Below are 23,559 nucleotides of genomic sequence, written 5' to 3'. Positions count from 1 at the left end.
TGGTGTCTTCGACAAAGTTGTAGAACAGCTTGAGTACTACAACTTTGTCATAGACATCAAGTCGATATCTCTTATCATAGTCCAGTTGTGTACTGAAGAAATAGTTGGGTCAATATGACCCAGATTCACGTATAGAGCATGTGTGTGTTTTAGCGGCACATGTCACACATACGTCGCATATCTGCCGTATACACATGATTTTGTAGAAAGAGGAAAGTCCAATGAACACAAACATATCCATATTTCGTCATAATTGTTATATTTGGCTGTGCTATGAATGTTCAAAGTTTTGTCTGGGTCAATTTGACCCAGTTCACGGTGTAAAGGTTAACTGTGTATAGTGACAAAAATGTCACATGTGTTTTCTAATCAATATTTGTATTCTTACATACTTTTTTTCCTTGTTACATCTGTACTTTAATTTTGAGCTTCTCTTGAATCAAAAAGCAAAAAGTTGAAAGGGATATCATGCATTCGGTTTTACTTCAAGTTATGCAAATACATAAGGTAATACTCGATAACGAGTAGAAAAATCACCAAAATCAGCAATTACTCAAAGCAGACACTATACATCGAACTTTCGAGTCGCTCAAAGTATAATTGTGGTGCCATTTGAAATAAATAAATACATCAATAATGAAGATAATATTGCGTTTAATCGAAAGTCATATAAATTGAAAAGAACATATTTTAAAATATTTATTTTCATATAGTATGAATACCCGTGTGAAAAAAATGATTGACTGACTATAACTTCAGTTGACTTTAGTTGATTGAATTTATGTTTTTGTTCTAAGAAAATCACTTTGTCCCAAATAAACAACTTAGATTGACTTGTAAGTTCAAATGATTTCAGTTTACTATGATAGACTTACACTACACTTTGTACTGAAATGTGAATCAAAGTAAGTCATTTTTGTCCCAAATTAGTTAACTGACTGCTCAGTTACTATTTTTTCACACGGGTAGGTGACTGAAATGTCACCAAACACAGTCAGAACGTTGAAGCAGTCCGGCCCAAATTATGAATAAATCACAGAAACAATATCATCTGAAATTGTATTTGAAACACATCGAAAGAAGATGATTGACGGAAATGTAAGAAATGTAATTTATAAAATTGCATTTATTTAACTGTACAGTAAAAAGCAAAACACGAAGGTGGATTTTTTTCCGCGATTCGCAAGATTTTCCCGTTTAACGGGTTCCACTTTTTCGCAAGTTTTGCTGTATTGGGGACCAATATAAGGAGTCAAATATGGAGCTACATAACCGGTTTTATAAGAAAGGCAACACATATCAAATCAAGTATCTTCAGTCGCAATTAACAAAGTATGCATTCAAAAGAAGATGCGATTCAGTATACTTATATCATTTTACGTTAAAGGCTGACATCGATCGGTTTGCGTTAAAACGAAATGTTTGCGTTGAATTTTTTGTTGTTTTTTGCGCTATTGTGTGGCATGAATGCCACCGAATATCCCGTAGAAACCGCAGAAGAATATCCAATAGTAGGTGGTTTTAGCGATCTCGATGAAAAAGACCTCCACGAATTACCTCTAAAATTGACACATTCATTTGGGAAATTGAGCCAAAAACACGACGATTTCGATCTCATTTTTAAACGGATTATGAGCGGCAAAAGTCAAACCGTAGCTGGCACACGATATGTGTTGAATGTTCAAGTGGAAAATCCAGCAAAAGAACAGAAAATTTGTGAAGCTGATATTTGGGAGAAATTGTGGGAAAATTTCTTCCAAATTAAACTCACTTGTCAGGGCAAGAAATATTCTGTCGATACTACCTTACCGTAAATTGAAGCCAAACTACCAGCTGCTACACCATCAAAACAAAAAACATAAAATAAATTGTTTGATCTGACCACTTATTCAAATATATTTGTGATAATTTGAAGAAAAAAAGAGCATTTTCATTTTAAATTTATTACATAAATTACACTGGTGCGACAAATTTTGGTTTAAAAAAGTAATTGGGAACGACCATTATGGCAGTAAAGTACTCCTATGGCATAGCAAAACCCTCGCTGGGTTTTGCGATTTGGCTCAGGTTCTTATTTTTTTGGCCTGCGTAGTTTTTTTGTTTCTTTATGATTTTCGAAATTTTGATGTCATCACTTTTTGGTCAATAACTTATCCAAAGTTGGAGATGTCGTCTTATTTTTTCAAGAAAAGTTGTAGCAAAGAGTCCAATAAACAAATTTAATGAACAAACTATACATGAAAAATCCCATCTAGTAGGTGCAATGGAACAAAATGTCGAAAAAATGGCCGATTTTTTCAATTTTTCAACCATAACTCGCAGTGTGTCCATTTTTCTTGATCAATATTTCTGACAATTTTGTAGCCAACGTAAAATTGAACAACTTTGCTCAACATATAAGCCCAGAAGAATCATGTTCTATCTACCTTTTGGGCTCAAAATCACTCTTTGTTACCAAAAATGGTCAATTTGTTGATATTTTTGGCCTATTACATGTAAATAGCTGAATATCTTACATAATTTTTCATTTGGATTTTCATTAAAGTGTCTCTGCGGATGAGATGAACTTGATTTTTTAGCTAGTTTAGTGAGAAAAACTGCTCATTTGTAGGGGAATTTCGAGTTTTGGACCAATTTTTGAGCGTTTCGTAGACATTTGGCCAAATTAAGTCATGAAAACGGCCATATTTCAGTTTATATTTTATGCTTCAATAAAGATTATGTTCACAGCCAAATAATATGGCTAATACGATCTACCTATGATGTCCAGTTGGAAATTTATGGCTCCCCAAAAGATGACATGTCGATTTTTGCACTAATTTGTCACTAATTATCATTGCTGAAAACCCGTGTTGAAGAAAAATTACAATAACTTGCAATACCAAGTTGGGGTTATACCAAGTCTAATTCGTTTGACTTTTTTTTTCAAATTGTTGCACAGTGATAATCGATAAGATTCTTTTTCATCAAATTTGACTCATTTTTTCTGGATATTGTATACAAGTTAGCCATACGAGCGGACAAAAAATGCGGCGCCTCCATTCAAAAGTTCCATTGAAGTTCCGCCATATATTCCTCCACTGCATATACGTAGTGAGTTGGCAGTCTCTGTTCGAAGTCAACTTGAAATTAAAATCGGTTTTAACTATAAATCGCCCTCAAAGAATTATTATAAAATTGATTTTGAATTATTTTCATTAAAAAATCATCACTTCATTTAAAAACATCTTGAATATGCGTAAAAGAATAAAAACTACCGCATTTCAAACGATGTTTTTTCAATCAAGCTTTGTAGCGTCAGGTTTGTCGCGGTGTCGGAAAAAATTAAGATGAACAATGGTTGTCCATTTTCGTAATGCTTTCGAAACAAATGGAAGAATGACGTGCGTATTGCCAACCTTACGTAGATGACGTCTCGCAAATCATACAACTTGGCTAATATCTTCTTTTTGAGCGAAAGTCATTTAAGCTGCTAGTGTTTTTTTGTTCCGTATTCGCTCGAAAAAGTTTTTTTTCCAATTTTTTTTCTGTTGCCTGTGAATATTTGCAATAGCAACCGAAAAACTGTGTAAACTAAAACGGTAATGTGAAAAAAACGAGTAAATTTGTGTGAGAAATGTTGGAAGAAAGAAAATGCAATTTTCTGTGACACAGAAAAGGCATTAGCAAAAGTACCTTGGTCGCCGATATTTTTTTCCAGTGATTTCGATTATCGAGACAGATTATGGAGTGGTCGGAATGTGTGTTACGGAGCGGGGCGATTGCAACATTTACGGCAAATTAGTCGGAATCGCTGTGTATTCGGATTGAACAAGAAAACCCGTGATTATTAGTCGTCATCGATCCAAATAAAATATGAAGAAAATTTGTGGCTAATTTTGTGTTAATTAAAATTTCATTCGATTTGCTTTCTTATTCAGCTATAAATAGTGCATCGCGTTATGAATAACGCTACATCTATTGGATTTGAACCATGAGCGAATGTAAAAACAAATGTTTTTGCCTTGACAATCAAACGAATTTATTCCGCTCGTTCATCAAAAACCAAAAGCATTTCTGGTATTGAAAATGCCATATCACATGAAATGTGAATGACTGACCGAAAGTCAGGGTCTACATTCGTGTCGTATTTTTGATTACAGTGAGCAACACAAGTCAGACAATATCGAAGTGGCTGAGATGAATGGTATTTTGTGTGTTTCAATGGATTTTCATCAAAATGGACTTGTTCTTTTTTGTTAATACTCGCCCGGTATTGGTGATAGCGTCTTACCGTTGGAAAAATAGTAGCCACAGTAAAATTAAACAAATCTTTTGAGGATATCAAACCAAAACAATTGCATTCAATCGATTTTTTTGGGTAGTTCTTAGCTAGAATCTTGCTGAAGGCAATACAATCACTAATACTGGAGTTATCATTTTTTAAAAAAATCTATTAAATCACGCCAATCAAACATGCAAAAACCGCGAATTTTATTTGGCACATTACCATTTTCTGAAACTCTTTCGATCATATTGCACTGTGTTGTTCATATTGTTTTTTTGTCGTTCTTCGCCTTAATGAATTTTATTCTGTCTAAAGTTTGGTGATGAAGAAGAACAAAGTAAAATGAATGTATTAAGTAGCCATGGAAATCCTTTGATGTGTAAATGTGGAACTTATTGTCTGTCTGTCACAGTAAGCACAGCCACTCACTCACACACCGACACTAACACAAGCATGCGGCGCACACCAACATACTGAAAGAGAGATACAACGCGTCGAATGTTATTAAATCAATGATTGCATATGATTAGCTGAGTCACGAAAACTTGTCAAACGACAAAAGCATTGAAACGTTAAATGTGAACATTAGTCGGTTGTCAATGTGTTGTGTATCTTCGCATGTAATTTCTTTCAAGTTTTTGTAAGCGATATATGTTTCATTTGTCTCCCATAAAATATAGCACTGGGTAACACGGTGTGTGAAGTGTAATCGGTTTGACCGTATGACGTATGATATTTGCGATCATTTTAATTTTAAAACGCCATTCCATCCACAAAGTGACTACTTAACAGATTGATTACACATTCCATTTGCTATTGCCGATTGTGTGCAACAAAACTTCTGTGCATTTGATTATTTGTGGCCTTTGTGTTAACTCAAAATATTTGCTCATCCAACCAATTTCTTTCTCTCTTTGCAGATCCTAACTAAACAAATACCAAAGTGAACTTAAAAACGTCGTAGTTTCACTGTTTTTAATAAAAAACTTTTAAAAAAATTTGTATCCTTTCACAACAAATACACAAAACATATAAACATGTTTCTTTGGGACTGGTTCAGTAACGTTTTAAGTTATCTAGGTAAATATATTTTACACATTTTACACTCAGCATCATTGTGTCCGATCTTTGAACGGGGACACACATCAGTTGTATTTACGTTGTGTTTTGTTGAATTAAAAATAGTAACATTCTGAGCTGAGCTAATGAACGTTTTCCTTTGTTTGAAACGAACACACGTTTCAAGTGAATTTACAATGGGCAAATTCGTTCGCATGTTAAATTCAGATCGCGGTGACGTTGCTGTGTGTCTAACAGCTGTTTCGTGTATAATCAGACAGTCGGAAACAATACGTGTTATCTTTATTGTTCGTAGTGATTATTATCGGGTTGAAGCGTAGTATCGATTAAGAGAAACAGCTTTAAAGTCACGCCGTTTCGCCACAACAGCTCAAGTGAATACTGTACAAAAACTGTGATTGCAGTTATTTTCACAAATGTCATTTTTATCTCGGAACATTGACCGCCCTCAGAATTTACTTTTATCATTTATTTGATCATTTTATATATCATCTAGTGGAACCAATTGAAAATCATGATTTAATCGAATTTCGTGTTTCATTTTCTGCATCATTTTTAGGCTTGTACAAAAAATCTGGTAAACTTCTGTTTTTGGGGTTAGACAATGCGGGCAAAACCACACTATTACATATGCTTAAGGACGATAGACTGGCACAACATGTGCCCACATTGCATCCGAGTAAGTCAAATTAACAGCGACGTTTTCGATTTCTCTTTGATTGATATATAATCAATTGCCTTGTTTTCTCTCCGTGATTCAATCAGCCTCGGAAGAATTGTCGATCGGTAACATGAGATTCACAACATTCGACTTGGGAGGTCACACACAAGCTCGTCGCGTATGGAAAGACTATTTTCCGGCTGTGGATTCGATTGTATTCTTGGTGGATGCTTGGGATCGTTCACGTTTCCAAGAGAGCAAAAACGAACTGGATTCATTGTTGACGGATGAATCATTGTCAAACTGTCCGGTTCTTATCTTAGGCAACAAAATCGACAAACCAGGCGCAGCCAGCGAAGATGAAATTCGTAATTTCTTCGGCCTATATCAATTAACCACCGGAAAGGTATGCACATCTGATATTACGTTTGAATCTTTGGCACTGTTGATTAGCGAAAATGCCATTTGAAAGCAGAACTTTAGGGGCAATTTTGAGATATTAAAAATCATTCACACCAAGTAAAAACATTTATCGCCCACTCCACGTTATCAAGCAGTTCGCTAAAGAGAATCACACCACTTGAATCGATTCAAACCGATTTGGCTCTCTTTCAACTCTTTATTAATTCCATCAAACATTTTCTATCCATCAAACAGGGCAATGTTCCACGTTCCGATCTTCCAGGCCGTCCACTAGAATTGTACATGTGCTCGGTTTTGAAGCGTCAAGGTTATGGTGAAGGTTTCCGCTGGTTGGCTCAATACATTGACTAAATAACAAAATGGGATTCTTGCCAACGACGCGCGCAACCATACACTTACCGGCAACTTTTTAAAATACCAACCTTTTCACCAGATGTATTAAATTAAATTTGCAAGCAACAACAACAACAACAACAATAAGAGAAAAACAAAAAAAAATGATAATTATCGAAAATAAGAGTAACTGATGAAATCTAAATAAAAAGCATACCGTCGAAACATTAAAGAAACAATAACAACAAATAAGTATCGAAATTGTCAACCTTCTTTCAACTTTGAACACGATGATGAAACAAATAAACTATTTAAACGACTTAAGACATTTCTACTTTTTCATTATCGACAACCAATTTTTTTTTGTCGAACAACGCGACGAAAACGACCCCGGGCAAAACTGTTCAGCAAAAATCATCAATCGCCGAACATAACAATAAAATTTCGTTTTATGGATCATGGGTTTTTGTTTTGCTTTTAATACGAAATGACATTGTGAGATATGGGGAAAGAAATAAATCAAAACATCTGGATAAACAAAATACTAAATCAAATGCTCGAGTCGATTGCATTGACATTGAATACCATTGTGAATTGACTTGCCCATTTTTTCTTATTTTTGTCATAATTTCGCAGAAATTATAAATTAGAAACAAATCAATGTGTATGAAATAAAACAATAAATCGAATCGTTCTTATGTTTGAAATCTGATGACCATAAAATTTTGTGATTTTTTACAGTTTTTCGTGCATTCGTTTGTGTATGTTCTCGTGACTGATTGCGACAGAAAGTATTTCTTCAGCTCAGAATATATTCATTGAAGTGGTCAAATTTACAATTTTCCACATAACGTATGAAAATTGAATGGGTGGAAAAATGTGAGTGGAAATAAATCAATAGATTTTATCAGAAACATATTTGAGTGAGTATGTGGACGATCGAATCAAATGATTACTTTTTCACAAGGCCAAGATATTTCCGTGCCTAATAACAAATGTGCCCGGAAAGGGCCTAGACTTTCGAAATATTTCATCGGCAGTTGATGATAAATCCTACAGTAGCTCTTATCATTACTTAAATGTGAGTAATGTTTGCTAGCTCACTATCGGTTTTTGTTATGGTGAGAATTTAGTTTACAGTTTTTTTTGTTTCAAATTTTATTTCCTTATTTTTCTTATACAATAGCCATGGCTATAAAATAAATATGAGCAAACAGTACATGGCACTTCAAATAGAGTCAATATAGAAATCTTATTGTTATAGTTTTGTAATACTTTGGTCATTGAACTTCTACAGATGAGATCGGAATTTCTCTTTGCTGAAATTGAACAAAAATCCATTGAACATTCGCATTGATTCGAAATTAGTATCAAATTATCATTTTATTATTAACCCGCTTTCTACCAAGTGTTTGAGAAATCGAACTTTTCATATGGAAAATCAAACGTTCAGCGGAAAATGGGTTATTAGCAAAATACAAAAAAAAAACTTACATTGGCAGTCTATCGTTGTCGGGTAAAGGTTCAAAGAAAGACAGAACTTGTTCGGTGGGAACATCTTCGATGCTGGGTGGATTCCATTTCGGATGTTTGTCCTTGGCAATCAGCAAGGCGCGAACACCTTCATAGAAATCGCTATCTTGGAAGAAGTGGAATATTAGCCGGTATTCCATTTGCAAGCATTCTTCAAGTGACAAATTTGCTCCCAAATTCAATTGACGCAGTGTTACTTTCAAACTTGTTGGCGATAAAGCACGCATAGTCTATGGGGAATGAACATTTTGACCAAGAAAAAATTAATTAAAAAAGTTGAATAAAAAAAATTCGAGAAAAACAAGAAGTAAAAATGGTTTTCAAAATAAGTTGTTAGTTCAAAATGAAAATCGAATATCAACCTTTGTCGTTTTTCTCGCCCAATCACTACCATCACATTCTAATTTACACAGAATTTCCTCAACTGAAGATGCATCGAAACATTCATTGATTTGATCGAGATTGTTCGCCAAACTGAATTCGGACTGAATTTTTGGACAGAAATCATTTATGACGCTTTCAACGTTTCTGGGATTATTTAGATGAAGCAAACTATATTCCAGCTCTTTTATTTTTTCACTGTCACAAAAATGCGTTGCGATTCCAGCATGCACTACGTCTTGACCTGCATTTATAATTGAGAAAAATATTTCGCCATTGGGAAATCACAATAAAAAAAAATAAAAAATTAAATAAGTGTCAAAGAAGCTAACCTTTAAGTTTTGACCCGGTTAGCCCCAAATAATAGCCGAGTTTCCCTCTGAGTCTTGGTAAGAAGTAAGAAGCGCCAACATCTGGAAGGAATCCTGAAAACAAATTCGGTAAATTTCGAATTAATATTCATTTTATTCATTAATCCAAATTCGGATTATAAAATTAAACAACCTATAATCGTCTCCGGCATAGCTGAAACTGTATTCTCGGTGGCAATCCGATATTTTCCATGAATCGATAGTCCAAGGCCGGTTCCCATTGTAATGCCATCCATAAGAGCGACGTATGGCACTTTTAAATTTCTGATCAAATGTTTGTTCAATAAATTCGCTTTGGCAATTTTCATACCGTGTGATGCGCCATTTTGGACAATATCTCTTACATCGCCACCGGCACAAAATGCCTTATTTCCGTTGCCTCTAATAATAATCAGCGATTTTGTGTCTTTCCATTCATTCAACACGACGCCAAGATTTTCAATCATCCTCAAGTTCACAACGTTCAATTTTTCCGGCCGGTTCAAAATGATCAATCCATTATCATTGACTTCCTTGGTTAAAATGCCTCTTCTTTCGGAAAACTGTGTTGTTATCAATCTTTCAAACCGCGTGCGAAATGGCAAAAATATCTTTTTTACTAACATATTTCACTCCAAAATAAAAATGACTTTATCCGCGAAAACTCAAACTGAAAATGATCAGGATCTATTTGGCGCGTGCCTTTTATACGCTCCGCATTTGATCCATACATCGAGTTGGTGATACATATGCCGCACGCACGCCACTCTCCCAGTTTCAAACAGAAAAACGTAAACAATTTTCGATAAGCGTCACCACACACAGCTAAGTTCTATGACATCCATTAGCAATTGCAAACGTTGTTTTCGTTTATTGTCTTTTTACAATCTATTGAGACAAGTTTCTCACTAATATTTTATATTTGGAAAGAGGAAGTAGGTATTTTTAGAGGTCGGTCAAAACTCTTTTCTTCGTTATTGTCAACATTTCCGAATACTTTTGCGACTACAAAAATCTTCAACGTGCTGTAAAATTTAGGTGACGGAGGCAGTCTTATCAATTATTCTATTTTGTTTTTATCTTATTGTATCATTTGATTGAAGCTTTGCTCTCAAGTTGATAATACTTCTCCATAGTTAGGTTCAATAACATACCTACAATTGTTTTGACATGAAAACAGATTCAATGTTCGCCAATCCAGCCCTTCAAGGAGTACAGAAACAAAAAATTCAAACAAAATCGTGTTTTTTTTGGTATAATAACCCAATTTATATAAACAAAATTAATTGATCATTATCTTATTTAAAAACGGATTCGTATTTTTGAACGTTCATTTATATTTTTGGAATGATTTCCTCTTCATTTCCGCAATAACAGCATATTTCAATGACCCTAGAATTTGGAAACCAGTTTAACGCTTCTGCAAGAAATAAATGCCAAAAATCAAATGAAAAATTTCGTCATATCAATAAGAGTCACATACATTGGCAGCTCATCATGGTTGGGCAAGGGCTCGAAAAATGGTAAAACGTGCTTGTCAATGGACACATCTTCGATTCGCGATGGATCCCACTTTGGCTTGTTGTCTTTGCGAACTAGTAACGCTTTAACGCCTGAAATATAGAGTATGGAACAGGTTGATTTTCACCCAAACTAATGATGCTTTTAGCATAAAAAGTTTTCAAAAGTCGTCATGTGTTTGACACACCTTCGTGAAAATCCTTGTGTTTCAAAATACGATGAACCAATTGGTATTCCATTTGCAAGCATTCTCCGAGTGTATAAGTGGCGCCCAGCTGTAGTTGGTGAAGAGTTAGTTTCAAACTTGTTGGTGAAACCGTTCGAAGAACCTAACGATTGAAAATTGGAAATAATCAGAGTTTTTTTTGACGTCTTGAACGCATTTCAGTGTGGAAAACTACTATGACTTCTTCTTGACTTTATAATTTTCTAAATAATCGTTTTACTTTTTTCGATTCATTTTTCTCTCAGTCAAAAGACATTTGTTAGCATTACCTTGGTGGTTTCATTCGCCCATTCTGTACCATCTTCTTCTAGGTTTTTCAAAATGCCTTCTATCGTTGAGGCATTGAAACACTTGTTTATTTGCGGGAGATATTTGGCTAAACTAAATTCTTTGTTGATTTTTGGGCAGAATTGATCAAGAACCTTTTCGATATCATTCGCATTTTCCAAGTTAATTAACGCTTGTTCCAGCTCCAGAATTTGTGCACTTTCACAGTAATGTGTTGCTATGCCACCATGCAACGCATCGATACCTTAGCAAACAAAAAAAGTTGTAAAATGAGACTTAACCTTCCGGTAAAATAAAATTATTGCATCGTAAAATAGTTCATTCACACAAATCAAAAATGTTAACAGGTTTACTATTCCTAACACTGTTCAATACCATGTAATCTGGAGCCCGTTAGACCAAGATAATAGCCGAGATTTCCTTGAAGTCGTGGCAAAAAGTACGAGCTGCCAATGTCCGGCATTGCACCGATAATAGTTTCGGGCATTGCGAAAACCGTTCGTTCTGTTGCCACGCGATATTTCCCATGAACAGAGTAACCCACGCCGCCGCCCATGATAATGCCATCGATTAGCGATACATATGGAATTTTCAAATTTGCTATCATAAAATTGACGGTGTATTCCACTTTGAAAAACTTTATACTAATATCGTATTCACTCGGTTCAATCAACTTTTTGAGGTCACTACCGGCACAAAACGCTTTATCGCCACTACCTTTGATTATAATCATCGATTTGGTGTTTTGCCACTTGTTTAGTGCGATAAATACTTTTTCGGCCATTTCATGATTGGCGGCATTTAAAACTTTCGGTCGATTTAACGTTAGTATGCCTTTGTTATTTATTTCTGCGGCCAGCACCGAGTCAGTTTTTGGTAAATCCATTGCTCACTTGTCAAATAAAACTAAAAAAAAATGCTTTCTGATTTTCTTGACAATAACTTTCTTCAAGTCTTCGATTCAACCAACCAACGGCGAATGAATAGAACAATTGGAAGCTCGGTGTTTTGTTTCAATCTCACCTGGTTAATTTTCATTCATTTATTCAATGGAATTCAATGGCGATTAACCTCATTTCACGACCGCAGCAACAGAAGAAAAGAGAGTTTGAACATTTTATTAAATCGCGGTGAGCTGGAAAACGAACTTTGCTGTAGTAACGTCACGCTTGTGTGCCCTTGAAATATATACTGAGTATGTAATTTCTCCTTTGCTGAATAACACATGAAATTGATTGTAGTGATAACGATCGTCATATACTGAATTTTAATATATTGAACTATGAAATGTCATAAAAATTACTATCGCTTTGAACGTATTTGACAGCATATGCTGTTAGACCCATTTTCAACATTGTTTCGTAAGCAGAGCATTGTCAACGAAATGATAGTCTCAAATACACACGTTTTATTTGTCTGGAATTTTACCATAAAACATTATTACCAGCTTTTATAGAAACACAATCAACAGTTTTTTGTTAGATAGATAATATGCAATTCATTGATTGAATAAAATAACAACAAAACTTCATATTACACAAAATGTAGGGAAATTCTGTTTAGTTGTTGAGTTGTTATGCTCTTCAGTTCTACACTTTTTGAATTTGACCGAAGAAAATATTTCATTTGTTTAGCTTGAGTCTCTTTAAATTGGAGATTTACTGCGCCGTATGTAATTTTGCCTCGCTTATTCTCAATGGCAAAACAATTAGTAAAATTGTTTTGAACCGGCTAAAAGATATGAATTCATTTTTTTAATACATTTTCAAACAATAATTTGATTGGTCATTAACATCATTCGGATGAAGAACATTTATTGCTTTTTTCACCAACATTGTTCAATCCGATTATGAGGTACGCATAAAATGTTTGAAACAAATTGAAAATTAGTTTTAAGTTCTTTCAATGTACTCATTTCAATTTCACATTCGTTTCATATCGTTCAAATTCGCTCATTCAAATTTGCTCATTCAATTTACTCATTTTCGTTCTGTCATCTGTCAAACCGCTGAACGCATTTCAACACAGTCATTCCACCCAAGCGCGACTCCACACTTAGCTTCTAAATGTGACACCGTAGTAAGTGTGGGCATACGTTTTGAGAATAAGCGACAAAGAGAATGGAAACAAGTGCGCGTGTATTAGTCGCTACATTGAGAAACATCGCATCAGGCTACTCACTACCACACGCGCACTTGTTTCCATTCTCTTTGTCGCTTATTCGCAAAACGTATGCCCACACTTACTACGGTGTCACATTTAGAAGCTAAGTGTGGAGTTGCGCTTGGGCAGTGCAACCGCTTAACATGGATGAAGGTATAGTTTTTTTTGTTGTGAAATTGCGTTCTGCGGTTCAACTGATGTTCATTTGTGTGTTTGCGTGTAAAAAACATTCGGGCTAAAATACCAATACAAATGTAAGCGCTGTGACACAGTGACAATTCAGAGAGAGAATCAAAATCAGTTTTCAGTTCTTCGTGAGTCTCAGCACAGGACAGTTCCTTATTGAATTGGCAGTACAAGTTGTGCGCAATTTAATCTGAGTTCGCATTGATACTCGATACACGGAAAGTTTCCATAGGTATCAGCACAAGTTGTGCACCTTTTGTTTTGCACCAATCTCTCTGAATTGGCCAGCGCTACAGTTAGACAGCTAATGTAGTATGTTTTTTGAATGAAATAAAAGTGAAACATCGCAAAACTCGAATTGGCTAGCTCTAAAGTTTAGACGGCTGATTTGAGTGTTTGTCTAAACGTAGGTTGAATCGCACGTAAATTCAAGTTGAATTATTGCGTCGAGAAGTTCTCGTTGGCCGATTAAAACTTCATGTTTGACAAACATTCGCCTGTTTCAATACCTTTCTCTCGATTCCATCACGCAAAATTTCACGCTTCCACACTCAAACACACAATCGAAGGAACATTCACACATCAAATCACCACAAGCATTCAAAAGAACAACATCTGAATAAATCTACCAAAAACAAATCGACGCATTTTATTTTCTTCATTTTGAATCGACTTTGGCAGCAATAAAAAGGCATATTGCTTCACAGAATTAAAGTGGAAAGACACGCATTTTGATAATTACAATGGAAGCTCGTCATTATTTGGCAATGGTTCATAAAGCGGCAATATTTCTTCTTCGGTGATGTCTTCGATACGAGATGGATCCCATTTCGGGTTGTTGTCTTTTCTGATTAGCAAAGCTCGACACCCTGCAATAGGCAGATAAAAATGAAATTTAGAGAGATTCTTTTAAATATTTTTACAAAATCTCTTTATTCAAATACTCTTGAGATACTCTTGAGTTCACAAAGTCTCAAAAGCTGGAATTTAATGGCTTGAATATTGACTCACCTTCATTAAAATTGTTGCCTGCAATCACACGAAGTACCACACGATATTCCATCATCTGCAAGCATTCGACAAATGATAGCTTCGAACCGAGTTGCAAATTGCAAAACATAATCTTTACACTGGTTGGACAGAGTTGTCGAAGAGTCTGTACAGATTTTTTAAAAATTTAATTCGAAAACATAATCGAAACCATTCAAATTAAAAAAGAATATAGACATTTTAAATCTCACCTAAACTTACTTTGGTTGTTTGTTTAGCCCATTCACTGTTGTCCCTCTCTAAATTGTCTAGAATTTCTTCAACTGAGGATGCGTTGAAATATTTATTAATTTTATTAAAGAAATGCAACAGTCACGATGATAAACACCTTGAAACTACTACCTAATTTTCTTGACGTTAACAATGAATATCAATTGAGACGCACGTTAGTATTTATTTGAAAAATCAAATTCTAGACACAAATTTTAGTATCAAAACAAATTCAATTTCACTTTCCCAAAGATTCTAGATCAACTACCTTGAACCTGTAGTTCAAATAAGACACAATTTGCAAGACGTCATCCACTGAAATGCTAAATTTGAGTTTGACTCGCATGTATGTCAAACACACTCACTCTACACGAACTGTCACAACAGATAAACGTTATGATCAGCCGACAATGTAAACATTATTTATGAATATACCCATTGCTTTTAAAATGGTGATGTAATCTATTGTTTGTGATTCCACATGTTTCAAATTGAAAAAAAAATACAATTTTAAATATTAGCAATAATTAAAATATAATATTCAAAAAGGCAATAAAATGTTCATTTTTTACATCTTTCATCATATAATTTTAATAGATATAATAAATGGTGAGATAAAAAGTTATTATCAAACGAGAAAAAAAAATAAAAGTGAAACTTCGAAACATAACAATTTTATTCATACTAGATTTTTCTTACATCGTTCTTGATGATATTAAATTCACGTACAAATATTTAAAAACGATTTAAGTTAGACGATTATTGTAAAGGATCTGCATTAGATCAATAAATAAATAAATTATTTAATTAAATCTATAATAAAATTTATGAAACTTTTTTCTTGTTTTACAATTTCGAGTCAAATTAGAAGAACAAGTTTCTGAAATAAACAAATCAAATTAATTATTTTAAAAACCCTTCCCAAAATCCTTTTCCTAACAAACTTTGTTTGCGGAAAAGTAAAATAAAAAAAACTCCCCGAAATAATACAAGACCCTCCACAAAAATAATAACAGAAAAATTCATTTTTTCGGTGCTTTTTTTTAGCTATTTTCAGAATATTCACATATATTCATAGTTTCTTATTGACATTATTTTTCGATTCCATATTGATTTAGAGCACTGGAGTCTTTCAATTTCACGTATTCGTTGTTTGGCAATGGTTCATAAAGCGCCAATATTTCTTCCTCGGTGACATCTTCGATACGTGATGGATCCCATTTCGGGTTTTTATCTTTTCTGATTAGCAAAGCACGACACCCTGCAATTGGCAGATGAAAATGAAATTCACAAAATATTACTTTTTACTAGAATAATCTCAAGCCAGAGACGAAAATAAAATGTTCACACAGTCATGGACTGGATTTAATTTTTTAAATGTGAAGTAACCTTCAATAAAATTTTTGCCGGCAATCACACGAAGTACCACACGATATTCCATCTGCAAGCATTCGGCAAATGATTGATTTGAACCGAGTTGCAAATTACGGAACATAATCTTCACACTGGTTGGACAGAGTTGTCGAAGAGTCTGTAATGATTTGTTTTCAAATTTAGAATAGAAAATCATATGATCGAACTTATTCAAATTAAAAAAAAATAACATTTTAAATCTCAAGTAAACTTACTTTGGTTGTTTGTTTAGCCCATTCACTGTTGTCCTTCTCTAAATTGTCTAGAATTTCTTCAACAGAGGACGCGTTGAAACATTTATCGATTTGATCGATATTTTTAGATAGGCTGAATTCTGAATTGGGCTTTGGACAGAATTCATTGATGACATCGTCGACGTGTTTAGTATCCTTCAATTTTAGTAGTGCCTTCTCCATTTTCTGAAGTTCAGCACTTCGGCAGTAATGTGTGGCAAGACCAGCATGTAACACGTCTTGGCCTAAGGGAACATATGCAGAAGTACTGAGCAAAAATTCTTTCAAAGCAAAATAGAGCTGTTAGAATGTCCTGCCTTTCAATCGAGCACCAGTCAATCCCAGGTAATAGCCAAGTTTCCCTTGAAGCCGTGAGAAAAAGTACGACGCGCCCACATCAGGAAAAAGACCTTGAATGGATTGCGATTAATTTGAATTATCACCATGAATTTAATCTGCTTAGTTCGATTACCAATAGCTGATTCTGGCATTGCGAATAGGGTATTTTCCGTAGCAATGCAATATTTAGCATAAACTGAAATGCCTACACCTCCGCCCATTGTGACACCATCGATGAGCGCAACGTATGGAATTTTCATATTTGCAATCGTGTGATTCATTACCAATTCGGTTTGCCAAACCTCTCTTCCATAGTTAGGATTGTCTTTGTTTACATCGAATCCAATCAAATCACCTCCTGCAGAAAATGCTATTCCTGGAAGTCCCTTGACAATTATCAAAGATTTGGTGTCACTCCATTTCTGTATTGTTGCCGCAAGTATTTTGAGCATATCAATGTTGATTGCATTCAACGCATTTGGTCGGTTCAGTGTTAATATCCCTTTATCACCTACTTCCTTGGCTACAACATAGTTATTTGCTTCTGTAGCTTTGAATCTTGTGCTTATTCTCAGTATTGCACATACTGGTCGATTGAATAATTTTGCTATCATTCCTAAAGAAAATATATTTCTGTATCAATTATTGTTATTTTGCGAACAAAAACCATTTTCATGAAGATGAAATGATAAGAAATGCAACAGTCACGATAATAAACACCTTGAAACAACTACCTACTTTCTTTCACGTTACCAATAAATAAAAATTGTTGCACACGTTAGTATTTATTAGAAAAAAACATATTATAGACACTTATTTCAGAATCCCAACGAATTCAATTTCGCCTTCCCAAAGAATCTAAACCAAGGGGCAAGGTTCGAATAAAACACGTTTTGCAACGTCATTCTCTGAACTGCAAAATTTAAATTCAATTCGAATGTATGTCAAATGCACTTGATCTGTCACAACAGAGAAACGTCATAATCAATCGACAATGTAAACAATATGAAAAGCATAGGCTTTTGATTGCCATAGGATTGGTTTTTGTTATCCGATTTTCACAAACGTTTTATAGCTTTTCCAATTTACAACAGCAATAATGAATATTGAATACATTTCAATTGAAATAGGCAATACAATTTTCGATAATTTTGTTTAAATAAATTTCATCACATAATTTGAATACATATAATAATAGTGAAAAATGGCCATTATACAATAAATGGACACAAAAGTAAAATTGAAAATATAAAATTTTTATTTGTACGAGATTTTTTTACAACATTCTTGATGATTCAATAGCAGCAGTTTAGAACTGTTTTCTTTTCATGGTCGGGATTTTGATTTAATTTTGGCCATTGGACTAGGTCGTGTTTACAATTTTGAGTTCAATTTCACGTTTCTGAAATGTAAGAATCAAATTGATTATTTTTCCATTCCATATTCGTATTCAAGCACTGAAGTCTTACATTTTCAAGTCTTCGTTGTTTGGAAGTGGTTGGAAGAATGATTTAACTCGTTCTTCGGTGACATCTTCGATGCGTGGTGGATTCCATTTCGGATTATTGTCCTTTGTAATGAGTAAAGCACGAACACCTGCAATTAATACAGAGATTAGTTGATGTATTGATGAAAATATCCCTTATTATTTCTGATTATTCATGAAAATGTCATACCTTCATGGAAGTCACTATCTTCAACGCAACGCACCGCCAAGCGATACTCCATCTGCAAACATTCGCCTAACGAAAAGTTCGATCCGAGATCGAGTAGACGGAGTGTCACTTTCAAACTGGTTGGTGAAACGGTTCGAAGAGTCTGCAAATGAAAAAAAATTGCTCAAAAATAAGAAATCAAAGTGGAACTCAATTCTGGCAAATCTAAATCGTTCCATTCAAGTTGGATACGTCATTTTTCTATGTGAAAAATAAAATATAATAAATGACTATAAAATGAATGTACTTTAATTGTTTTCTGTGCCCATTCGCTGCCATCCTTTTCCAAATTGCTTAAAATTTCCTCCACAGTAGGTGCATTAAATGTCTTATTGATTTGGTCGAGATGTTTTGCTAATACGAATTCTGATTTAGGCTTCGGACAAAAATCGTTGATAACATTATCAACGTCTTTAGTGTTTTTCAGTTCGAGCAAGGCTTTTTCGATTTCGGGAATTTTAGCGCTTTCACAGTAGTGTGTGGCAACGCCAGCATGGAACACATCTTGGCCTATGGAAAAAGAAAACGGAAAATGAAAACTTTTTTTTTTTGTGTATCATCAGCAAAGTCTGTTCACCCTTTAGTCGGAATCCGGTCAATCCCAAGTAATAACCAAGTCTGCCTTGAAGACGTGGCAAGAAGTATGAACCGCCTACATCAGGGAAAAGGCCTGAAAATGCACCAAGAGATTAATATTTGGCATACATAGAGTTTAGCATAAATTTAAAAATTTTCATAATTATTCACCAATGGCTGTTTCTGGCATGGCAAACAGTGTTTTTTCCGTGGCAATTCGATATCTCCCGTGAACTGACAGACCAACACCGCCACCCATCGTAATGCCATCGATCAACGCTACGTACGGAATCGTCAAAGTTCCAATGTCGTAGTTCATAACATACTCCGTTCCGAAGAATTTTTTGCCAACTTCAGGAGTGTCAGCTTCGACGATTGTTTTTACATCACCTCCAGCACAGAATGCCTTTCCCCCAACGCCTTTGATGATTATTATTGACTTTGTGTTCTTCCAGTTGTCCAAAGCAATTCCAACTTTGTTAACCATCTCAAAATTGCATGAATTCAATGCTTTTGGCCGATTTAAGGTCAACAATCCCTTATCTCCGATTTCTTCGGCCAACACCAAATCGGTAGCTGGCAATTCCTTGCCTGTAGCCATTAGTCTGATATTATTTTGTAATAGTTTACTCAATACTGGTCGCGACAACAATTTATGAATCATTTCTGCACAACAATTGAAAAAACAAAGGTGAAAATAAGTAAGAAAAAAAATCAGAATCGATTCGATCGAATCTTTATTACTTTTAGCTGATATGTTTATCAGTGGTTTTCATACACAGAGAGATCCAAGCAATGACAGCTGTTTACTGATAACCTGTGTGTACGATTACTGTGATCGTTTCAAAAGCACAAAATCATAATTTAAAAGAGTTAAATTGAGGTTAGTGCACAAAGAAAACAAATCACAATAGACGAAATTATGCGAAAAATTCACTTTTTCACTTGATAAAACTTCGCCAAATATCTCAAAAAAAAATTAATTGATGGACAAAACATCAATTTTGTTTGCCTTTATTTGTTTCTACAGTATAAATAGCATCAGTTGTCAAAATTACCACACGTTTCTTGCTATAAAAACAACATTTCAACTGTCAAGTTAGAAACGTCAACATGCACATTCAGCCGATGAACAATATCAAAATAAACACAATAGCAAGACTCTTTAAATAGTTTGTTTTCGTTCTTATTTTGCAATTTTGTGTTCAAAGGTCTTACAAACGAAGACAGTTTGAAATGGTTAAAGATAAATGACGACAAAACTTCAATTTTTATTAAAAATTTATTGATTTTTTACAGAAAAACAGTCACATAAAAACATTTTTGTTACTTTTCGACTCACCAATACTGAATCAGCCTCATACAAAGTAAACACTATTGTAGCTAAATGAAATTCAAGCCGCTTGACCTTTGTGTTGACTGAAAAGTGAACATTTAAATTGGAAACACGTTTACAGAAAGTCTAATTAGACTCATCAATTCGATTTTTTATGTGTTACTAACACAGTGTTAGTATTGAAAAATATACAAAGTGGGGAATATTCTCATCACAGTGGTAGAAAAAGTGTTTTTTTTTATCATTTTATTGATCATTATAATTTATCACAGAAGCTTTGACATTGTTTACATGCATTAAACCTTACAAAGTACAGTGAATACCGATTTCCCGTTAGAATGCAATGATTTAAACAGCGAAAATTCAATAAACATTCTAAATAAATGTCTAGTGTATTCTGAGTGCGAACAGCAGGTGAAAGTGCACATCAAAATCTGAAATACAACGTTGATATTGCGAATTTGTTAAACATTTTCAAAACTGATAACGCACTGTCTTCGTCCTATAATTTCAAAACGCTTTTTGTCATAAACTGTCAGTGCAACTGTCAGTGTCATACATCATGTTCAAATAAAGCATTTGCATCGTGAAAATAAATCGTAATTTTAATTGACTCAAAGTAAATTCTCTTAGATGAAAACGTATTTTATTGTGATCCAAACGTAGCTCAGTGTTAAAATGTTGTATCAAAAACTGATTACGACCAGTAGAATCGGTTTGTCTAAATTGCTTACAGCAAATATGCGGTCGATGAGTGTCAAATCGACATTCCTGCAAATTGATGAACTCGGTGATCCGGACAAGGTATTGAAGAAATTTGTAGCTCAATTGGATGCTCCGCAAGCTAATGAGGTGTTGGTAAAAATTCTGGCCGCTCCAATCAATCCAGCTGTCATTAACATTATACAGGGTAACTTTTGAATTCAAATTTTAAAAATATTCTTTACAAGGTTTCCCTGTTTTTGATAGGTAAATACGGTGAAAGTCCGCAGTTACCTTTTATCCCGGGCAATGAAGCGGTGGCAGAGGTATTGGAATGTGGTAAAAATGTAAAGAATGTTGCAGTTGGTGACAGAATAATCCCAATCGGTGGTTTGGTCGGTACATGGCGAACACATGCGATTTTCCCTAGTCAAGATGTACTGAAAGTACCGTCGAATGTTGATAACGTGAATGCAGCTACGGTCACTGTAAATCCAGCTACCGCATATCGCATGCTACGCGATTTCGTTGAATTAAATGCCGGCGATACTGTCATTCAAAATGGAGCAAATAGCGCTGTTGGCCAAGCGGTCATTCAGCTGTGTAAAGTATGGAATTTACAGTCGGTAAACGTGATTCGCAACAGACCGAACGTTGATGAGTTGAAAGATAAGCTGAAATCATTGGGAGCGACCGAAGTATTAACTGAAGAAGAAATCCGAACGACCACGTTGTTTAAATCGAAAAAATTGCCATCACCAAAATTGGGATTCAATTGTGTTGGTGGCAAAAGTGCAACCAATGTGATGCGACATTTGGATAATAAAGGAATACTCGTCACATATGGAGCCATGTCACGAGAACCACTCACCATCCCCAATGCAGCATTGATCTTCAAAGATATCGCCTTCCGCGGATTTTGGGTATCAAAATGGTCGAAAGAGCACACACTTGAGGAAAGGCAACAAATGTACAATGAACTATTTGAGCTCATGGCATCCGGCAAATTTGCACCACCGGCCCATCGGATGATTTCCTTGGACGAATACAAAGAGGCAATGATTCAACTGGCAGACGTCAAAGGGATGGTTGGACAAAAAATTCTGTTTGATTTGACACGATAAAATCGAGTTTTGGAATCAATGTCACTTTTACAAAATGAAATAAATTTGTTGATTTTTAATTATTTGGGTTTTTGTGCAGGTGAAAAAAGCAAAGTAGAATTTTTCATTAAATCCATTGTGCCCGATGTTACATTTGGAACTTTCACTTGAAATATATAGAAAGAGTTTGGTTAAAGATGATCTTCGCACATACTGATTGAATTCACAAATATATTGTTTAAAACTAATTAAAGGAAAGAACTATTATTTTTCAAATGAAACAACTGTGATTTTAATTTGAATATTTTTTGGATAGAGGTGGTGCAGAAAATAGGTTGAGAGTACATTTTTTAATGAGTAATGATGAAATATGAGTAACCTAAATCGTGGACAAAAAATAGCTTGGAAATGATTTTCGTTGTTTTCTTCGAAATTGTTTGTTGTTGACAACTAAAATGAAATCATTTTCTAATGAAACTAACGGAAATGTTTCTTATTTTGATGCTGTAGAATTGAAGAAGGGAATGATTAAAGTGTGGCTCAACAGAGAACTGTGGAATAGATGAAATGAACGGAAATTCCTTAGATTGTAAAAACGACAGCATCAAATGTTATCAGCGATATTTTGTAACATAAAATTGAGCATTACGAAAAGATGTAGTTCTTCACTTTAAATACTAGTGGATCAGCATTATTTGTTTTGGTTTGGAAGTACTTTCGTGTCATAGAAGTACTACTATGTTTTTTGACCGAAAAATATGTGCCATGAAACTATTTTCAATAGACACAAAAATAAATAAAATACAAATTGCATTTTGTTTGTTCAAAAAAAAAATTTCTTTTCTTCTTTTGAAATGCATAAATCATATTTTCAGACAAACGAATCAATAAGGAAAAGGTTTTTTGAAGGAAATTCTAATTTATTCACCGTATGATTCTCTGCATTAAAATTCAAAACCGAATTAATAATTTGAAATATGAAAAATGAATAATTTTTTAATCAATAAACACGATGAAATGAATCATATGATCTCAAAACAACGAACTACTTCGAAGACCGTTTTTCATTCATTCATTCACAATCAATATTTGTATCAATTTTCAAGACCGTATTCCGTTCGATATCATAAAACCGAACGCAAATTTATGAAGAAAAAGAAAACCATTGAAATTCATCTGCTATAAAATGTGTCACATTCGAGACCGGCATCACAGAAAAAACCATCAGCTGTCAACGACGAGTGTAAGGATTTGAGAATGAAATAGCAGTCGTAAGGTTTGGTGTGGCCATAGCTAATGACATTCACTTTGTAAAATGAATTATTTACCAATTTTGTTTGAATTGTCTATTATTTTCAAGAGAAATTCTTTGGAATTTATATTTCACTTTAAACATCATTGTTATCATATAATTTTCTTCTCAATATTCAATCGGATTTCATTCAAATAACAGCAATTGGCAACCCAGCC

General features: G+C 34.4%; 6 protein-coding genes across 13 annotated transcripts; 2 read left to right on the top strand and 4 right to left on the bottom strand.

The window, feature by feature from the left end:
• Positions 1 to 3,428: 3,428 nt before the first annotated feature.
• Positions 3,429 to 7,090, top strand: LOC129569637 (GTP-binding protein SAR1b). 3 transcript variants are annotated; one of them, XM_055448696.1, is made up of 5 exons: positions 3,429 to 3,581; positions 5,188 to 5,347; positions 5,907 to 6,026; positions 6,113 to 6,414; positions 6,666 to 7,090. In XM_055448696.1, exons 2-5 carry the CDS (start codon positions 5,305 to 5,307, stop codon positions 6,780 to 6,782), a joined length of 582 nt encoding a protein of 193 aa, XP_055304671.1. In that variant the 5' UTR covers positions 3,429 to 3,581; positions 5,188 to 5,304; the 3' UTR covers positions 6,783 to 7,090. The 3 variants fall into 3 exon arrangements, with proteins under 3 accessions (XP_055304671.1, XP_055304672.1, XP_055304673.1); XM_055448697.1 differs by lacking the exon at positions 3,429 to 3,581 and adding an exon at positions 4,148 to 4,907; XM_055448698.1 differs by lacking the exon at positions 3,429 to 3,581 and adding an exon at positions 4,969 to 4,994.
• A 904-nt stretch (positions 7,091 to 7,994) lies between these two features.
• Positions 7,995 to 10,235, bottom strand: LOC129569634 (3-hydroxyisobutyryl-CoA hydrolase, mitochondrial-like). The gene is made up of 5 exons (XM_055448691.1): positions 9,183 to 10,235; positions 9,011 to 9,103; positions 8,660 to 8,922; positions 8,259 to 8,527; positions 7,995 to 8,083 (listed from the first exon to the last, which is right to left on the bottom strand). Exons 1-5 carry the CDS (start codon positions 9,652 to 9,654, stop codon positions 8,056 to 8,058), a joined length of 1,125 nt encoding a protein of 374 aa, XP_055304666.1. The 5' UTR covers positions 9,655 to 10,235; the 3' UTR covers positions 7,995 to 8,055.
• Positions 10,236 to 10,270: 35 nt separating this feature from the next.
• LOC129569636 (3-hydroxyisobutyryl-CoA hydrolase, mitochondrial-like) lies at positions 10,271 to 12,503 on the bottom strand. 2 transcript variants are annotated; one of them, XM_055448693.1, is made up of 6 exons: positions 12,087 to 12,503; positions 11,439 to 11,969; positions 11,045 to 11,307; positions 10,737 to 10,878; positions 10,512 to 10,641; positions 10,271 to 10,448 (listed from the first exon to the last, which is right to left on the bottom strand). In XM_055448693.1, exons 2-6 carry the CDS (start codon positions 11,947 to 11,949, stop codon positions 10,421 to 10,423), a joined length of 1,074 nt encoding a protein of 357 aa, XP_055304668.1. In that variant the 5' UTR covers positions 11,950 to 11,969; positions 12,087 to 12,503; the 3' UTR covers positions 10,271 to 10,420. The 2 variants fall into 2 exon arrangements, with proteins under 2 accessions (XP_055304668.1, XP_055304669.1); XM_055448694.1 differs by having other exon boundaries at positions 11,439 to 11,955.
• A 2,827-nt stretch (positions 12,504 to 15,330) lies between these two features.
• LOC129569667 (3-hydroxyisobutyryl-CoA hydrolase, mitochondrial-like) lies at positions 15,331 to 17,518 on the bottom strand. Its single transcript, XM_055448766.1, has 5 exons — positions 16,791 to 17,518; positions 16,649 to 16,728; positions 16,301 to 16,618; positions 16,062 to 16,203; positions 15,331 to 15,933 (listed from the first exon to the last, which is right to left on the bottom strand). Exons 1-5 carry the CDS (start codon positions 17,269 to 17,271, stop codon positions 15,764 to 15,766), a joined length of 1,191 nt encoding a protein of 396 aa, XP_055304741.1. The 5' UTR covers positions 17,272 to 17,518; the 3' UTR covers positions 15,331 to 15,763.
• Positions 17,519 to 17,892: 374 nt separating this feature from the next.
• LOC129569633 (3-hydroxyisobutyryl-CoA hydrolase, mitochondrial-like) lies at positions 17,893 to 20,398 on the bottom strand. 5 transcript variants are annotated; one of them, XM_055448690.1, is made up of 8 exons: positions 19,886 to 20,018; positions 19,693 to 19,780; positions 19,120 to 19,614; positions 18,950 to 19,042; positions 18,620 to 18,882; positions 18,334 to 18,475; positions 18,127 to 18,253; positions 17,893 to 18,059 (listed from the first exon to the last, which is right to left on the bottom strand). In XM_055448690.1, the coding sequence occupies exons 3-8, from the start codon at positions 19,610 to 19,612 to the stop codon at positions 18,032 to 18,034; spliced, it is 1,146 nt and encodes a 381-aa protein (XP_055304665.1). In that variant the 5' UTR covers positions 19,613 to 19,614; positions 19,693 to 19,780; positions 19,886 to 20,018; the 3' UTR covers positions 17,893 to 18,031. The 5 variants fall into 5 exon arrangements, with proteins under 5 accessions (XP_055304665.1, XP_055304662.1, XP_055304664.1 ...); XM_055448687.1 differs by lacking the exons at positions 19,693 to 19,780; positions 19,886 to 20,018 and adding an exon at positions 20,291 to 20,398; XM_055448689.1 differs by having other exon boundaries at positions 19,693 to 20,036.
• A 44-nt stretch (positions 20,399 to 20,442) lies between these two features.
• Positions 20,443 to 22,370, top strand: LOC129569635 (enoyl-[acyl-carrier-protein] reductase, mitochondrial). The gene is made up of 2 exons (XM_055448692.1): positions 20,443 to 21,194; positions 21,254 to 22,370. The coding sequence occupies exons 1-2, from the start codon at positions 20,963 to 20,965 to the stop codon at positions 22,108 to 22,110; spliced, it is 1,089 nt and encodes a 362-aa protein (XP_055304667.1). The 5' UTR covers positions 20,443 to 20,962; the 3' UTR covers positions 22,111 to 22,370.
• The last annotated feature ends 1,189 nt before the right edge of the window (positions 22,371 to 23,559 follow it).

The sequence above is a fragment of the Sitodiplosis mosellana genome, unplaced genomic scaffold (assembly GCF_009176505.1).
Source record: "Sitodiplosis mosellana isolate CC-2019 unplaced genomic scaffold, AAFC_SMos_1.0 Smas_scaffold_38, whole genome shotgun sequence".
NCBI lineage: Eukaryota > Metazoa > Arthropoda > Insecta > Diptera > Cecidomyiidae > Sitodiplosis > Sitodiplosis mosellana.
The sequence above is the reverse complement of the archived record's forward strand: the minus strand, read 5'-3'. Positions and strand labels throughout refer to the sequence as shown.

Bases quoted from the DNA above. Each gene is read 5' to 3' on its own strand.
- LOC129569635 (XM_055448692.1), top strand. From the start codon at position 20,963: ATGTTGTATCAAAAACTGATTACGACCAGTAGAATCGGTTTGTCTAAA. The intron at 21,195-21,253 runs GTAACTTTTGAA...TGTTTTTGATAG, and splicing joins TGTCATTAACATTATACAGG to GTAAATACGGTGAAAGTCCG.
- LOC129569667 (XM_055448766.1), bottom strand. From the start codon at position 17,271: ATGATAGCAAAATTATTCAATCGACCAGTATGTGCAATACTGAGAATA. The intron at 16,729-16,790 runs GTAATCGAACTA...AATCCATTCAAG, and splicing joins AATGCCAGAATCAGCTATTG to GTCTTTTTCCTGATGTGGGC. The intron at 15,934-16,061 runs GTTACTTCACAT...TGCCAATTGCAG, and splicing joins CGGCAAAAATTTTATTGAAG to GGTGTCGTGCTTTGCTAATC.
- LOC129569634 (XM_055448691.1), bottom strand. From the start codon at position 9,654: ATGTTAGTAAAAAAGATATTTTTGCCATTTCGCACGCGGTTTGAAAGA. The intron at 9,104-9,182 runs GTTGTTTAATTT...ATTTGTTTTCAG, and splicing joins TATGCCGGAGACGATTATAG to GATTCCTTCCAGATGTTGGC. The intron at 8,528-8,659 runs GTTGATATTCGA...CATTCCCCATAG, and splicing joins GGGCGAGAAAAACGACAAAG to ACTATGCGTGCTTTATCGCC.
- LOC129569633 (XM_055448687.1), bottom strand. From the start codon at position 19,612: ATGATTCATAAATTGTTGTCGCGACCAGTATTGAGTAAACTATTACAA. The intron at 18,254-18,333 runs GTATGACATTTT...TATTAATTGCAG, and splicing joins AGATAGTGACTTCCATGAAG to GTGTTCGTGCTTTACTCATT. The intron at 18,060-18,126 runs GTAAGACTTCAG...CTTACATTTCAG, and splicing joins AACAACGAAGACTTGAAAAT to AAACGTGAAATTGAACTCAA.
- LOC129569637 (XM_055448696.1), top strand. From the start codon at position 5,305: ATGTTTCTTTGGGACTGGTTCAGTAACGTTTTAAGTTATCTAG. The intron at 5,348-5,906 runs GTAAATATATTT...CATCATTTTTAG, and splicing joins TAACGTTTTAAGTTATCTAG to GCTTGTACAAAAAATCTGGT. The intron at 6,027-6,112 runs GTAAGTCAAATT...TGATTCAATCAG, and splicing joins TGTGCCCACATTGCATCCGA to CCTCGGAAGAATTGTCGATC.
- LOC129569636 (XM_055448693.1), bottom strand. From the start codon at position 11,949: ATGGATTTACCAAAAACTGACTCGGTGCTGGCCGCAGAAATAAATAAC. The intron at 11,308-11,438 runs GTATTGAACAGT...TTGTTTGCTAAG, and splicing joins AACGGGCTCCAGATTACATG to GTATCGATGCGTTGCATGGT. The intron at 10,449-10,511 runs GTATGTGACTCT...TATTTCTTGCAG, and splicing joins AACCATGATGAGCTGCCAAT to AAGCGTTAAACTGGTTTCCA.